Raw genomic sequence first — 14636 nt, 5'->3', positions numbered from 1 at the left:
GATAGCAAGGGAAGTTTGTAAGGATCGTACCAAGTGACGTTCCTTGTTTTATACCTACGTCTATAGGAAGAAAGCGTGATTGTATGTTTGTATCTATGTGTGTAAAGCAAAATGTCGCTTATGTACGATATTCTTTTTTATTTTTTTCAGAGACAAGAGTACGGATGTTTTACAAAATTTATTAAGAAATTGTGACACACAAGAAGATGACGATATGACGAGGTAAGTTTATTTTATTTTATTTTTTGTAGCACATATTCGTAGCACACACAGCGGTCACTCATCCGTAGCCCATGTTCGTAGCACACACAGCGGTCACCCATCCGTAGCACATATTCGTAGCACACACATCGGTGTCTCTCATCCGTAGCACATATTCGTAGCACACACATCGGTGTCTCTCATTCGTAGCTCATGTTCGTGGCACACACACGGTGTCACTCATCCGTAGCACATATTCGTAGCACATGTTCGTAGCACACACATCGATGTCACTCATTTGTGGCACATGTTCGTAGCACACACATCGGTGTTCTCATCCGTAGCACATATTCGTAGCACACACATCGGTGTCTCTCATTCGTAGCACATATTCGTAGCACACACATCGGTCTCTCATTCGTAGCACATTCTCGTAGCACACACTTCGGTGTCACTCATTCGTAGCACATTCTCGTAGCACACAAATCGGTGTCACTCAGCCGTAGCACATCTTCGTAGCACACACACATCGTTGTCACTCATTCGTAGCACACACATCGGTGTCTCACATTCGTAGCACATATTCGTAACACACACATCGGTGTCACTCATTCGTAGCTCATGTTCGTAGCACACACATCGGTTTTCTCATTCGTAGCACATTCTCGTAGCACACACATCGGTGTCTCTCATCCGTAGCACACACATCGGTGTCACACATTCGTAGCACATGTTCGTAGCACACACGTCGGTGCCCCTCATTCGTAGCACATTCTCGTAGCACACACATCGGTGTCACTTATTCGTAGCACACACATCGGTGTCACTCATTCGTAGCACACACGTCGGTGACTCTCATCCGTAGCACACATTCGTAGCACATCCCATCAGTGCCCCTCATTCGTAGCACATTCTCGTAGCACACACTTCGGTCTCTCATTCGTAGCACATACTCGTAGCACACACATCGGTGTCTCTCATTCGTAGCACATTCTCGTAGCACACACATCGGTGTCACTTATTCGTAGCACATTCCTTGTCACTCATCCCATCATTCGGTTCACATGGTTTTCTAATGTATGAAGTATGTCATTGTATATGTATTGTGTTATCAAGGGAAGTTTGTAAGGATCGTACCAAGTGGCGTTCTTTGGTCTCTGCCTAGTCTAAAACGGCGTTATTTAATGTATGTTTGTTATAACATTACAGTGAAACTGGTGAGGAAGAGCCGGAGATAAAACTGGAGCCTGGCGGAGAATTCGCGCTTGACATATACGAACATGACCCGTTAGATACAAAGTGAGTATATCTATCTTATATATAAAATTCAGAGCAAGTAGTAGCAGTGATAGCCGAGTGGTCTAAGTTGGTACCTCCCACCCATGTGGTCGCAGGTTCGAACCCGAGCCAACACACCAATGACTTTTCGAAAGCTATGTGTGTATTAGAAATAATGATCACTTGTTATAACGGTGAAGGAAAACATCGTGATGTAACCTTGCATGTCTGAGAGTTGTTTAGAACAGTTCTTGAAGGTTTGCTAAGTCCCAAACCCACAATTGGCCAGCGTGGTGGACTCGAGGCCTAATCACTTCCTCATTACGGGAAGCAATGGGACATTAATGGGTTAAATTTATTTATTATCTTATATATAAAATTTCCATGTCACAATGTTCGTTCCCGTACTCCTCCGAACCGCCTTGACCAATTCTCATGAAATTTTGTGATCATATTGAGTATATTTACAGTACAAGCTCTGCTTAGTTTGTAATTAAATGACCGTGTGTGAGTTGTTTAATATTTGATATTAATGATGTATTTTCGTATTATTTTCAGACTAAGTAAAGGAATTCGTGTTGGCGATGAAGATGTCAAAATGGAATACTTAAGCGATGATACTTAAACAGTAAGTATATTATAATTATTACTTCATATCAGGGGTGTTGCGGACATCTGCATCCACAAACGCGAATCATCCGCAAACCCTTTGACCGCCACGGTCGGCTATACTCGACAAATCAGAACGTCGTTTTCGTCGGCAAATGTCGAGCAAAACATAGCGTCGTGAGCACGTTCTGATTTGTCGAGTATAGCCGACCGTGCGTCAGACCAAATGGTTTCAAGATTTCTACTAGAAAAATCTAAGAGATTGCACGGAGACAAGAAGTTGAGTAGACTCTCCGTGCCTCGGAGAGCACGTAAAGCCGTCGGTCCTGCGCCTGATTCCTCCCTAGTCGTGACGACTTAGCCGTCCCACGAGACTAGTGAAGGAATAGATGATACCTGTGGCTTTGACACTATAAACAAAGTCCTGTACAGTTGGCTGGTTTCAATGAAACTGCTGCCGTAGCCGAAATCGACCAGGACGAAATTATATTACAGTAAAATATCCTAATATTTGTTTTATTTTTATTCACAGATGACGTCGCCTCAAGATATTCATAATTAATTTTAACGCAAGAGCAGAACTGCTAAGTTTAAATTGTTTTAATTAGTATTAAAATACCTAATTTTAAGTTACAAATGTGATTTTATTCAATAAATGATTATAAGTATGTATTATTATTTTATTTAAACAATCCCTAATATTTATAATAAAGAGATTTATTGATAGTAAAAATTATGTTTGAGTCGTGAATAAAGTAAGTTTACGAAGTCAAAGTACCAGGAGCGCATACATTACAAAGAGGTCTCTTAAACAGCGCCATCTATCGTGGAGTAGCTGAATTAATATACAACACCACCACGCAGTCATGATCTCCTGGTAGCTGTGGCTCCAGTTTCCGAATTAGGGCCAAACACAACCAAATTCGTTTGAAGTACCAGGAGAGCAGAAATTACGAAGAGATCTCTCGAAATTAGTTATGTTAGGTTTGTGGATAAAGTAAGTTTACAAAGTCAAAGTACCAGGCGCGCATAAATTACAAGGAGGTCTCTTTAAATCAAAATTCAGAATGTTAGGTTCGTGGATAAAGTAAGTTTACGAAGTCAAAGTACCAGGAGCGCATACATTACAAAGAGGTCTCTTAAACAGCGCCATCTATCGTGCAGTAGCTGAATTAATGCAACACCACCACGCAGTTATGATCTCCTGGTAGCTGTGGATCTTTTTTCCGTCCAGAATTAAGGCCCAAACACAAGCAAATTCGGTTGAGGTACCAGGAGAGCAGAAATTACGAAGAGCTCTCTCGAAATTAGTTATGTTAGGTTCGTGGATAAAGTAAGTTTACAAAGTCAAAGTACCAGGCGCGCATAAATTACAAGGAGGTATCTTTGAATCAGAATTCAGAACATTGTTAGGTTTGTGGATAAAGTAAGTTTACGAAGTCAAAGTACCAGGGTCGCAGAACGTACAGGGAGGTCTTTTGAACAGCGCCATCTATCGTGCAGTAGCTGAATTAATACTGTGACACCACAGCGCAGTTATGATCTCCTGGTAGCTGTGGCTCTATTTTCCGAATTAAGGCCCAAACACAACCAAATTCGTTTGAGGTACCAGGAGAGCATAAATTACAAAGAGATCTCTCGAAGAACAGCGCCATCTATCGTGCAGTAGCTGAATTACTACAATAACTTTATTTTCTGTTCAGAATTAAGGCTCAAATAAACTATTGTTTTGTAAAATTGTGCTATAGACATTGAAAAGGTTATTTTATTTATTGATTGAGCTGTAAGTAGCGCAATTCTCTACAGTCGGTACTATCGAGAATCGAGATAGGCAATTAATAATTAATTAATTTCTACGACTGGAAAATTTTCATATCGATAGTAAACAGTGGTAGAGAATCGCGCTACAGTGTAGGTTGTCAAAATAAAACAAGAATAATAAGCTTTATTCAACTTTATTAATAATCAACATCTCACAAACTATTATATTATATTATTTAAATTACACTTACATAGGAAACAGGTGAAACTAAATAAAAGAAAAAAATATATTGGTCTCACGATTTAATACTTTGAACAACAATATAATGCCGAAAAACAAATCTATTTACAAAGTTAAATAAACAAAATTATGCTTATTACTAATATTTACTGAAATCAAGAAAATAAATTTTAATGTAGGCAGTAATATTTTTCCGTGTTGGCAACACTGGAAGACAAATGTCAAAAAATAATTACCGCCAAAATCAAAATGTCAAAAAACTGGTTAAAAATACGTGTTTTATAAATATATATTATATTTTTTATATATTTTATTCAACATGGAATGACCTAAAACAATGATTGGCACTAACATGGAGGGCTTTCAATTTCATTTTACTTTTTTACAATACAACTGTCAAATACGAAATTTCAAATTGTGGTTTTTTAAAAAGTTATGTGCTACCATAGAATCTGTCATTTCGTAAGTGACATGGCGGGAAATTTCTATTACAATTCCTTAGGCCTGATTTTTAGGTTAGACATCTTATAAATATAGGTATAATAATATCTAAATCAAAATAATTTGCAGTGCTGATACCGAATTGTATATTTTATTAGTAGTTTTTCGACTATTTTTATATGAAACGTCAAAAAAATCTATTATTTTGATCGAAAACTTGAGGAACAATTTCGCAGGGACTTTTTGTTGCGTTAACTGTCAAAGATTATATAAGAAATTATGAATCATCGTAAATTATTTCTTGAGAACAATGTTTTCTAGTAGATTTATTATTTTTTAATAGAATATACACATAAATAAAAAAGGGTCTTTAGGAAATCGACGTTTTTCACTTTTCAACTTATTGTATGTGACAGTGTTTTACAAAATTCGGTTCAGCAATACAATTATTTAGAAATAGAATATAAATATAATTTCTATTTAAATCTACGCGTAATGAAGCTCGGATTATTATCGTTGTTTTAATAGAGGCGCGAAAACCGGAAGTTGGTTTTATTTTAAGGCCATATTTTAATTGTTTATGAATGCTAAAGTAAAAAAAATGCATATTTTGTATATTTGAGCTTTTTAATGTCATTTTTGACATGGTTTGACGATTGTTAGAACATTTGTAAGTCCAACGGACTATGAGAGTGATGTAATAGAGAGTGTACCTGTGTATTGTACACACGACACTATAAACTAAGTCCTTGCACGGGTGGCCATTTTTATTCAAACTGGCCACCACCAAATATTGGCCAGGAAGCCAGTTTCTGTATTTTGGATACAAAATATGCATTTTTTTGTTATTTATTTTATATCTATATAAATATCAACAGCCCTTTGTATTAATTGTAGGCACATTTGCGGTTTCAAAATATTCTATAGTGTACATTAAGCAATTTTAATAAGCATATAACTATTTAATTGCATTTAGTCGAATCGAAGAAAGTCGTCTAAATTTAAAAAGAAAGTCTTTGACTAAATATTGTCTATTGCAATGAGGCACCGTTGTCTAATTAGTATTAAATACATCAAAAACTCACTTATCTGAATAATCGACTAACAATAAATAGTTTTGGAATCGATTTGAGCTCAGCGAACTATCCCGAACTACGGCACCATATCGATTAAAAAAATCGATTTCACGATGTTTTTATTTACAAAGAGATGTACCATAGACAAAAAAAAATACTAAAAATGCAAAAAAAAACACGATTTTGGTGAAAAAAAATTACTAAAAAGTTGCACTTAAAATTATGAACATCATCGTAATCTTAAGATAAATCTTAGGGAAATCTTTACGTGTGTGCATTAAAATGACAGACTTACAAATGCACACGTGATTACCATCCGACGATAGATCGTAGGATGTATCTTATAAAAAATGGTTACATCTCTATGAAAACATCGTAATTTCTTCGTTATTTACTCACCAGCATTGATGGTAATGGTCTTGCCTTTGGGGTCATCGAACCTGGGAATTTAGAAAAAAATATTAGTAATTTTTTAATCACATATATCACTTTTATTAATTAATTGTTCATGTACTGTATGTTAATTTAAGTTACTGCCATTCTTGCGGCCTCGGAATCGATTCCCAGGTCGTGCTAAGTGACAAGGCTGTTTTTTATAACTAAAAGTTTTTTTTTGTAGCCAAAGGGGTTTCGTAGCACCGGTATATGACATTAGATTTCCCCCTATTACATTGGGCGATTGGGGCTTACATAGTAAATGGCGAAATGGGGGGATATTTTATTATACACGATGCTTTCCTTCACCGTTTGAACAAGTGTTAATTATTTCTATTAAACATAACTTAGAAAAGTCATTGGTGTGTTGCCTCGGGTTCGAACCTGCGACCACTTGCGTGGGAGGTGTCAACTTATACCACTCGGCTATCACTGCTCTTTAATAAAAGAAATCTGAAAATTCAATTTAAAAACCAAATATTTCAGTTTACCTGTCCATGGTTCTGATGTCCAGCATCATCATGATGCCGTAGAAAGTGATGGAGAGGAGTATGAACACCACGAACAGGCCAGCCCAGATGGGAGCGGTGAAGAAGCCGACGCAATTGAAGGAGTCGCCCCACGCCGGGGTGCCGTTGGTCACGCTGAAGTATGGTTGGACCTGGGAGGACAAAATAAATGTAAATAAATATGATTGGACAACTCACACACTGTCATTTGATTCCAAACTAAACAGAGCTTGTACAGTCAGCTCCAAAAGTAGCTGATCATACTCAATTTTTTTAAACCCTATATACTGAAGTGTGGACATTATTCCATGGAAAAACATTTGCCATTGATTCAAATGTTTAATTCTAACTCATTCTACCTGATTTCGTTGTGGAATAAATAGTAACTAAAAAACTAATAAATAGTAAGTAAATTACTACCACTTGCAGATTCAGGGGTCTATCCAACCCAAAAAAGGTATTAAAAATAATCATGACCCCAGAAATATACATCATTTTGTTTTTCAGATGAAATATTTTTCAAACACATTTCTTTCTTCTTTTTAAAAAGACAACTCTCGCTAAGAATTATTAATTACTACTCTTGTTGGGCGAACATTTACAAACATACAAACAACGGGCACAAAGCATAACCAGACCCGAAACAATTATTTGTGGATCGCACAAACAATTATTGTTCCGTGTGGGAATCGAACCCACGACCACCAGAAGCACCACAGAGGCCGTAAAATAAAAATCTAGCCTTAACCAGATAGTTTATCCAACATTTAACCACCACCTGTAAAACTGCTCAAATATAACAAGATACATATAACCAATGCTACATACCTTCAAGTCCTCAAAAGTGACGGTATAAGTCTTGGACTCATTGACACTGGTGAACGACACATACTGAGCACATCTGTAGGCAAAGCCCTCTAGAGCATACACCGGCTCCTCACCAGTGGGACGGAGGGTCTCTGTCAGCTGGGGCAGGGAGAGGACCACGTTCGCTGTGGACAATATAAAGAACATAAGTATCTATAAGTTATTTGTATATCTATGTATGGGACTCCTTGTATTCCATCATTATATATTTTTTTAACTGACTTATACTGTTGGGCAATGGTTTTCTCCTGAAGGAGGGAGGGGTTAGGCCTTGAGTCCACCACGCTGGCCAAGGGTTGGGGACTTTGCATGCCCTCAATAAATGTATTAAACTAATTTTAGGTACTTATGCTAGGTTTCCTCAAGATGTGTTCCTTCACCACAATGTGCAAAAGTAAACTAACTATGATGAAACTTAGCGTAAGATAGACCAAATTCCTGCATCACATATTGTGTGGATCTGCATTGATACATTACTGTCTATATATTAACATTATTAAAGCATGACTGTATTCTAGATCTTTTACTCAAACAATATGATTAACTGATAATATTCTTATCTGTTATCAATTGAAATAGGTTATATTAATATATTTACAGGACAACATGTTTTAAACAACACAATAACCTTGGAATAAAAGGAGGGTAGGCATGAGTCCACTTCATAAGTTATAAATATTAGGTTGGGGAAAAAGTCTTTTCACATTATAGTAGTATTAGTTCATAGTATGTATGAACTTGTAATAAAATCTTTTCTCTACATAAAAAAGTTCGATATTTGGGTACCTCATGAGCTCACTGAAAGAAACCTAATGAACCGTGTACTCATTTGTGATTCTTGAAGCCAAAGAGATGTTATTACAAGTTCATACATACTATAATGCGAAAAGACTTTTTTCCCCAACCTAATATGTTCAAATCCCTAACAGTGTAGGTAGATCCAGGATTTTTATTAGGTTACCTAGATTTGAGAAAGATGAAACATATACACCTGTCTTTGGATAGATTCATAATAAACAATAGCAATACAATAATCCAACACAATAATTTTAGTTGTCATCATTTCAAGTCAGCTGACTTTGATAAGTCACATGTATATATGATCTTTACATAATATAGCAAATACTATGAATTTGACTGAATTTTATAAACTTCAAACATCTTGGTAGAGAAATTATGAGTGTTGTTTGGCTTTTTTCCACAGTATAATATGCTCCATACAAATAATATGAATGCAAAAGTCAGTCTGTTTAATAAGCTACATAAATAAATGGCTGAATTTTGCAACTTTGCCTGCATGAAACGATATTGGTAAAAAGTATCCTATGTGTTAATCAATATTTTAAACTATTTGTTGTATCAAATTTCTTTCTTTAAAATCTGTTAATTTCTTCATGAACAAGTAACATACATACATATATTATATCCATTTTCACAAACTTTTGCATATATAATATTAGTAGCATACCTATATTTTATGAACCTATCTATTACAGTATGTCAATGCTTTATCAGAGAGACTGAACTATTTTGATATAATCAGATTCTTGATATAAAGACTATTAGAATTAGAAACCTATAACACATCTTATATTACCAGTTACAATACAATAATGGGGTAATTCTCCTTAAAAAACATCATCTTAAGGACAACTTCCGCAAAAGGAAATAATCATGCTAGTGTCAAAGTTGTTCAAGCCATCCAAAGGCCTGTAACAACTGTTTTATCTTAATTGACAGCAACAGGGACCAATTAAGTACGGAGACACCCAGGACAAATATCACTTAATATCCGAGGTTAGCTTAACCCACAGATTGTTTTCCAGTGAGTGCAACTGGCTTAGGGCATCTCAACATTATGACGTTTTGACATTCAGTTGTTAAGTTGATTTTCCCAGTTAGTATTACATCACTCTCTATACAAGACTAACATAGTTAATGAAGAATACACCTCAGCCTACACCGTTGGGAACAATAGGTGTGATATGACTGTTGGTTAGTAAGGTAGCTTTCATATTTATGTGAAATTTTATTTATTTTATTAAGGTGAATCTTTCAAATCTAATGCTAAACTGTCATGTTAATATGAGTTTAAACCCTATTGAATAGATAAACTACTGTTAAATGTACCTCAGAAGCTGGGGGTGAATAATTCATACAGAATATTATATCTGTATTTTGATGGTGAAAATTTTTTGGCAAAAAAGTTAATTAAGCTTCTAATAGTGATAAATCTTTATACTCACAGAAGTACCAGTATCCATAGCCGTTCTTGACGAAGTTGAGGGTAATGCTTGTGTCATTCTCGAAGCCCAGAGTAGTGTTCATGGACATTTCAGCGAACTGCGAAGACGAGCTCACCATCGAGGTCAGCGGCAGTGATTCATTGTCAGTCTTCACCGAGATAGCTTTAGAGTACAAACGGAGTCCGTCCAAAGTGTTGTTCTCACTGATGGCAACAGCACGACGCTTACGGCTGTGGGACTCGGTCGTAGGAATGATCCATGACGGGTACTTTGATGAGTAAATCGCTACAACCTTGTCGTGGTGTTCCTTCATTTGAGCGACAGTCACTTTCATGAAGTCGTCGTGGCGTTTCAGGAGCTCGGCCCTCGATTCACCGTCTTTAGCATCCTCAAGAGTGATGAAAATGAAGTCGGTTTCTAACGCCTTGCCTGGCAGCTCTTCCGTCAAGCCATCTTCGATTTTCGTTATACGGCTAGGGTTCGGGCCAGCGATATCTTCCAATACAGACACGGCCTCGCGGACTGAAGGCAAGTAGATCGACTTACCAATGTTCGCTTGCAAATACGGGTACGATGTCTTACCATCGCCGTTTTTCAACGAAAAGTCTTCCACAGACAGCGAGTTCTCGACGAAAACAACAGTCAGGGGACGGTCGGCCAACTCCTTTTGCACGATATCGAGGAATTCGGATGAGGGAAGCGTCTCCAGGGGATTGGATTTCTGCGAAGTGTAAGGCAGGTCGCCCCAAATATACACAGGGACTTTCGATTCGTACCCATAACAGCTAACTACACTTAAAACTAACAACGGGAACACCAAACGGCAAAACGCCATTTTTTAAGGCTAAACTATGGACGTAAACGGACTAAAAGCTAATATTTTAGCCCAAAATTGTCATAAAAAGACAGCGTTTGGGCGATGACGATTGACCATCGGTCATGTGAAAAGTGATCATATGATAACTTTGACGCTTTGTCTATGGTTGTTTAATGTTGCCAAATTATTGCTTATAATTGACCTAATAATGCTTGATCAATAATATTTGTATGGAGAAAATTAGGGAAATATTTATATAGTGGATCTAACTTTATTTTTATAAATAAAACTATAATTTGGAACGGAATACGTGGAATATTTTTTTCAGTATCGACTTCAAGGTCAATACTAATTTCTAAAATGTTTGCCTTAACTATTGGAACTATGATACAGTTTTCTACCAAAAGACAAATAGTTGATCATAGACTGTCATAATTAGTCATAAACAAAAAGCAGAAGAAGCTATAACAGGAGCACCCCACTAAAAGTCATAGATTATTCTTTAGATTAATAAAAACTTGGAAGTTTCAGCTAGGTACTAAATATTTTTAAGTACCTACCTAACCATATAGCAACCACTAATAAAAATTGCATCAATTTAACTTATCATACCGTAATAGGTAGCTAATAATTAAAAGCATAGAAAACAGCGAAGCATATCTAAACTTATTGAGAGGTTAAGATGAAGTTCAGGAAACTTTTTAGAGAAAACAAAGAATAATTCTTGACATAAGGTATTATCATTGTGACAAATATTAATATTACTGCAGTTTTCTTTTAAAATAAGGCATAATTATTTAATTTAAGCTCAAATAATAGCTTAGTAATGATCCTGTATTACATGTTAACGTTATTTATTTTCCAAACTGCAGCCGATAAAAATACACTACCAGTGTTTATGATAGACCAAGAACAAGCGATGGTGCATCTAAATTTAGGTCCGAATCCTTTTGAGAAAATGAGCACTTCTAAATTCGCAGATATTATTCACGACGCAATAAGACACAGCGCTGGAGTTATAATATTCGTTGAAGAACACTTCAGCGTGGAGGACATAAGCCTGAAAGACAAACGAGGCTCACCATATCAGTACCTCCGCCAAAACATTCGGGAAAAAAAAGCGAAATATTTTCCCGCCGTTATTGACCCCTACAGATTGTTAACTCAAATTTTCCAGCCGCAGCAATACAATGTCTTCCATTTACGATCACGTACGAAACTGGAGTTAATGGATTCATTTAAATACATTTACATATATTTCCAAGATGGCATGAATGAGACCCGCATAGATGTTTTGCGGCGTCATGATTTGATTATTCGTGAAGTATCGCATTTGGTCCGTCAAATGAAAACGGGACCAATAGTAGCGTTTTATACCGGGAAAGTGAATCCTGTTGAGGTAGAAAAGTTACGGTTCGTGCCGATAAAACCGATTCCTCTGCCTAAAGACTTGGGAGTAATGGTGGTGTCTTCAGGAGCTCTTTTTCGGTTTTCTGGTATGTTTTAAAGATATACAATAGGGACCTAGCCAGTATGCCCAACATAGTTCTACCTACTGCTACCGACGATCGTGGGTTCGATTCTTTCCAAAATATAGCAAATACTATGTCTCTCTGTCTCAATCTTGTCTAAGTAAGTGGTTTATGGAAAAGTACGCAAGTCAGGCGTCTCCTTTCTTGGCTTGAGGAAGCCTTACATTTCGGAGTTTTTTTAAAAGCCCAGCATGACCAAAACGTTCCTTACCTATTGTAACTTTTATCTCGAGAGAAGAGTTCAGATAGTAATGTCTTATTTAATTAATACTTTAACTATAATCTAGATGTGTACGCATCAACACCAACCCGCAGAGCAGTCTTCAACCAGTTGCCGATGATAGCCGAAGAGACTTGGTCCCGGCGCACGATGTCCACCAAAATGGCATACACAGACTTTGAATTGGAATTCAACTTCAACTTTCAAGAGCACGGATGGGTTTTAGGTTATATTTACGTCCATTTTCTGTAATTTTAAATTATGAGATATTTTGAACCGCGAAATTGCGACCATGAATCCCGACGTGACGTTTTTTGCACAAATCAGTATTATCAAGGTCTTAATTCTACAAAAAAATAATCACATTGTCTATGATAACTCTGATTTATTGCGCAATAATTTGCAAATGGCGCCAAAAAATAAACTATGAATGATAACATCAAGGACTTTGGTAACGTGCTCGTTATATTGCAATAAGCTCGCTCTCTATTACAAGGGACTTACATTGTAAATAGCGAAATGACGGGTGTATTTTATAAACCTTTAGGTATAACAAGCATGATAATATTATGTTCGTAAGTTATACATTGGTAAAAACCAAGCCTTATGACGTCCTTGTAAGTTTTACATCGTTTAAAAATAATGTCTGGTGTTTTATAATACCATAAATCTCGTAAACGGCCACTAAATTCCTACATTCGTTAGATAACGTGGCGTTACTGGAAGCTGGTGAGGAAGTAGGCAGGACTGTCATGCGAGTCGGGGCTCCGTGGAACATGTCGTACGTGTGCGCGGAGCCTCTCGTCATTGTTAACACGAGAGATGGCAGTTCCGTCACTATATCGCAGTATCAGGTATGTAAAATGTAACTGTAATTTAACGAGACATAGTTTAAAATCCAATAATTTATTCATTAATTTCAAACTAGCTTTTATCCGCTACTTCGTCCGCCACCTAAATTTTCTTATGGGAATGCGTCATTTTCCCGGGATAAAAAGTAGCCTTTGTCCTTTCTCGGGTATCAAAATACCTCTGTACCGAATTTCATTTCAAATTGATTCAGTAGTTTAGGCGTGATTGAGTAACAGACAGACAGAGTTACTTAAGCATTTATAACATTAGTATGGAAGTATGGACATTGACACTTACGATAGTCGTTGGTTCGTTAGAGCACGTAAAGCAGTTGGTTCTGCGCCTGATCTCTCACTGGTCATGAGTACCTACTGTCACGCCGGACTTTGGGAGTAAGCGAATAAATAATGCACTTACATGTGTATTGTACACACTCTTGGACACTATCTCCCGCGCAGACTGCTCCAGTGAAACTGAATTTCGAGCCCAAACGTCAGCTAACAAGACATTATTGATTACCCACAATCTTTTACACATTTTATTAAATATTTTTTAGTCTCTACCTACCCCCATGTAGAAAGAAAAAACTAATTTTATATATCTCCTAAAAAGTCGACTAGTTTCAATAAAAGTGACCGTCAAAATCAAATACTGGCCAAAAACATAATTATTTAATAATAAAAAAATATAATAAATATTAATGGACAGCTCACGCACGGTCATTAGATTCCAAATTAAGCAGAGCTTGTATGGAAACCAAATAACTGAAAAACATACCTTTATACTTCTAAATGCATACTTATATAGTCAAATTGACAAGGCTCAGAACAGATATTCACGCTCATCACACAAATATTAGTCCCGGGTGTGATTGGAACCACACACGGCGCTATGGTTATTGCGGCGAGGTGACCACTTTAACCACTGCAACAAACGTGCAGTTTGACATTTATATGTTTTTCCTCCCCTAGGTACAACCTCGTTTAACAGACTACCGTCGCCGGGTCCCCGGTGGTGGAAGCCCAGTAGACCTCCACGAAGGGTCAATAAACTTTGGACGGAGCACAAATTGTGGACCATACTTCAATATTGCCATATTATCATGTCTTATGATCACGTTTTTATGTTTGACCATATGCATGTATGGGATAGTGAATCTCATGGATTGTAGAAGCAACGACCGATATGATGACCCCAATGCTAAGCAGCTGGTTATTTCTGAAAATTGAGTTAATAAATGTATTTTTTGCGTTATAATGTTGTTTCATTTTCTTATATATAAAATGTCCATGTCACAATGTTAGTTACCGTACTCCTCCGCAACCGCTTGACCGATTCTCATGAAATTTTGTGAACATATTGTGCAGGTCTGAGTCTTTCAAACGACCAAGTCACGCAATCTTTTTTAAAATGTATATGGCAAAACAGCCGGATCAGCTAGTAATATAATAATTTTGAAGCTACGCATTCACTGCGTCGAAACCGGAGCGGCAAAACTTGGTAGTATAAAAATAAATGTAGCACATTAATGTCCCACTCTGGGCAAGGTTC

The 14636-nt window shown here is 36.8% G+C and overlaps 3 protein-coding genes across 10 annotated transcripts in view; 2 read left to right on the top strand and 1 right to left on the bottom strand.

The window, feature by feature from the left end:
* LOC142985137 (uncharacterized) overlaps positions 1-2758 on the top strand; it is a 32364-nt gene extending 29606 nt beyond the window's left edge. For all 8 annotated transcript variants that reach the window (XM_076133128.1, XM_076133127.1, XM_076133126.1 and 5 more), the window contains 4 exons: positions 151-222; positions 1411-1500; positions 2038-2107; positions 2621-2758. In XM_076133128.1, the coding sequence (XP_075989243.1) occupies positions 151-222; positions 1411-1500; positions 2038-2104 (229 nt within the window). In that variant the 3' untranslated portion in view covers positions 2105-2107; positions 2621-2758. The remainder of the gene's footprint in view (positions 1-150; positions 223-1410; positions 1501-2037; positions 2108-2620) is intronic.
* Positions 2759-4027: 1269 nt separating this feature from the next.
* Positions 4028-10618, bottom strand: VhaAC45 (Vacuolar H[+] ATPase AC45 accessory subunit). The gene is made up of 4 exons (XM_076133139.1): positions 9665-10618; positions 7380-7543; positions 6534-6703; positions 4028-6047 (listed from the first exon to the last, which is right to left on the bottom strand). Exons 1-4 carry the CDS (start codon positions 10497-10499, stop codon positions 5999-6001), a joined length of 1218 nt encoding a protein of 405 aa, XP_075989254.1. The 5' UTR covers positions 10500-10618; the 3' UTR covers positions 4028-5998.
* A 611-nt stretch (positions 10619-11229) lies between these two features.
* Positions 11230-14369, top strand: LOC142985141 (uncharacterized). The gene is made up of 4 exons (XM_076133138.1): positions 11230-11977; positions 12301-12459; positions 12939-13087; positions 14057-14369. The coding sequence occupies exons 1-4, from the start codon at positions 11308-11310 to the stop codon at positions 14312-14314; spliced, it is 1236 nt and encodes a 411-aa protein (XP_075989253.1). The 5' UTR covers positions 11230-11307; the 3' UTR covers positions 14315-14369.
* Positions 14370-14636: the final 267 nt, after the last annotated feature.

This window comes from Anticarsia gemmatalis, chromosome 29, assembly GCF_050436995.1.
Source record: "Anticarsia gemmatalis isolate Benzon Research Colony breed Stoneville strain chromosome 29, ilAntGemm2 primary, whole genome shotgun sequence".
Classification (NCBI taxonomy): domain Eukaryota; kingdom Metazoa; phylum Arthropoda; class Insecta; order Lepidoptera; family Erebidae; genus Anticarsia; species Anticarsia gemmatalis.
This window is presented reverse-complemented; position numbering and strand designations above follow the sequence as displayed.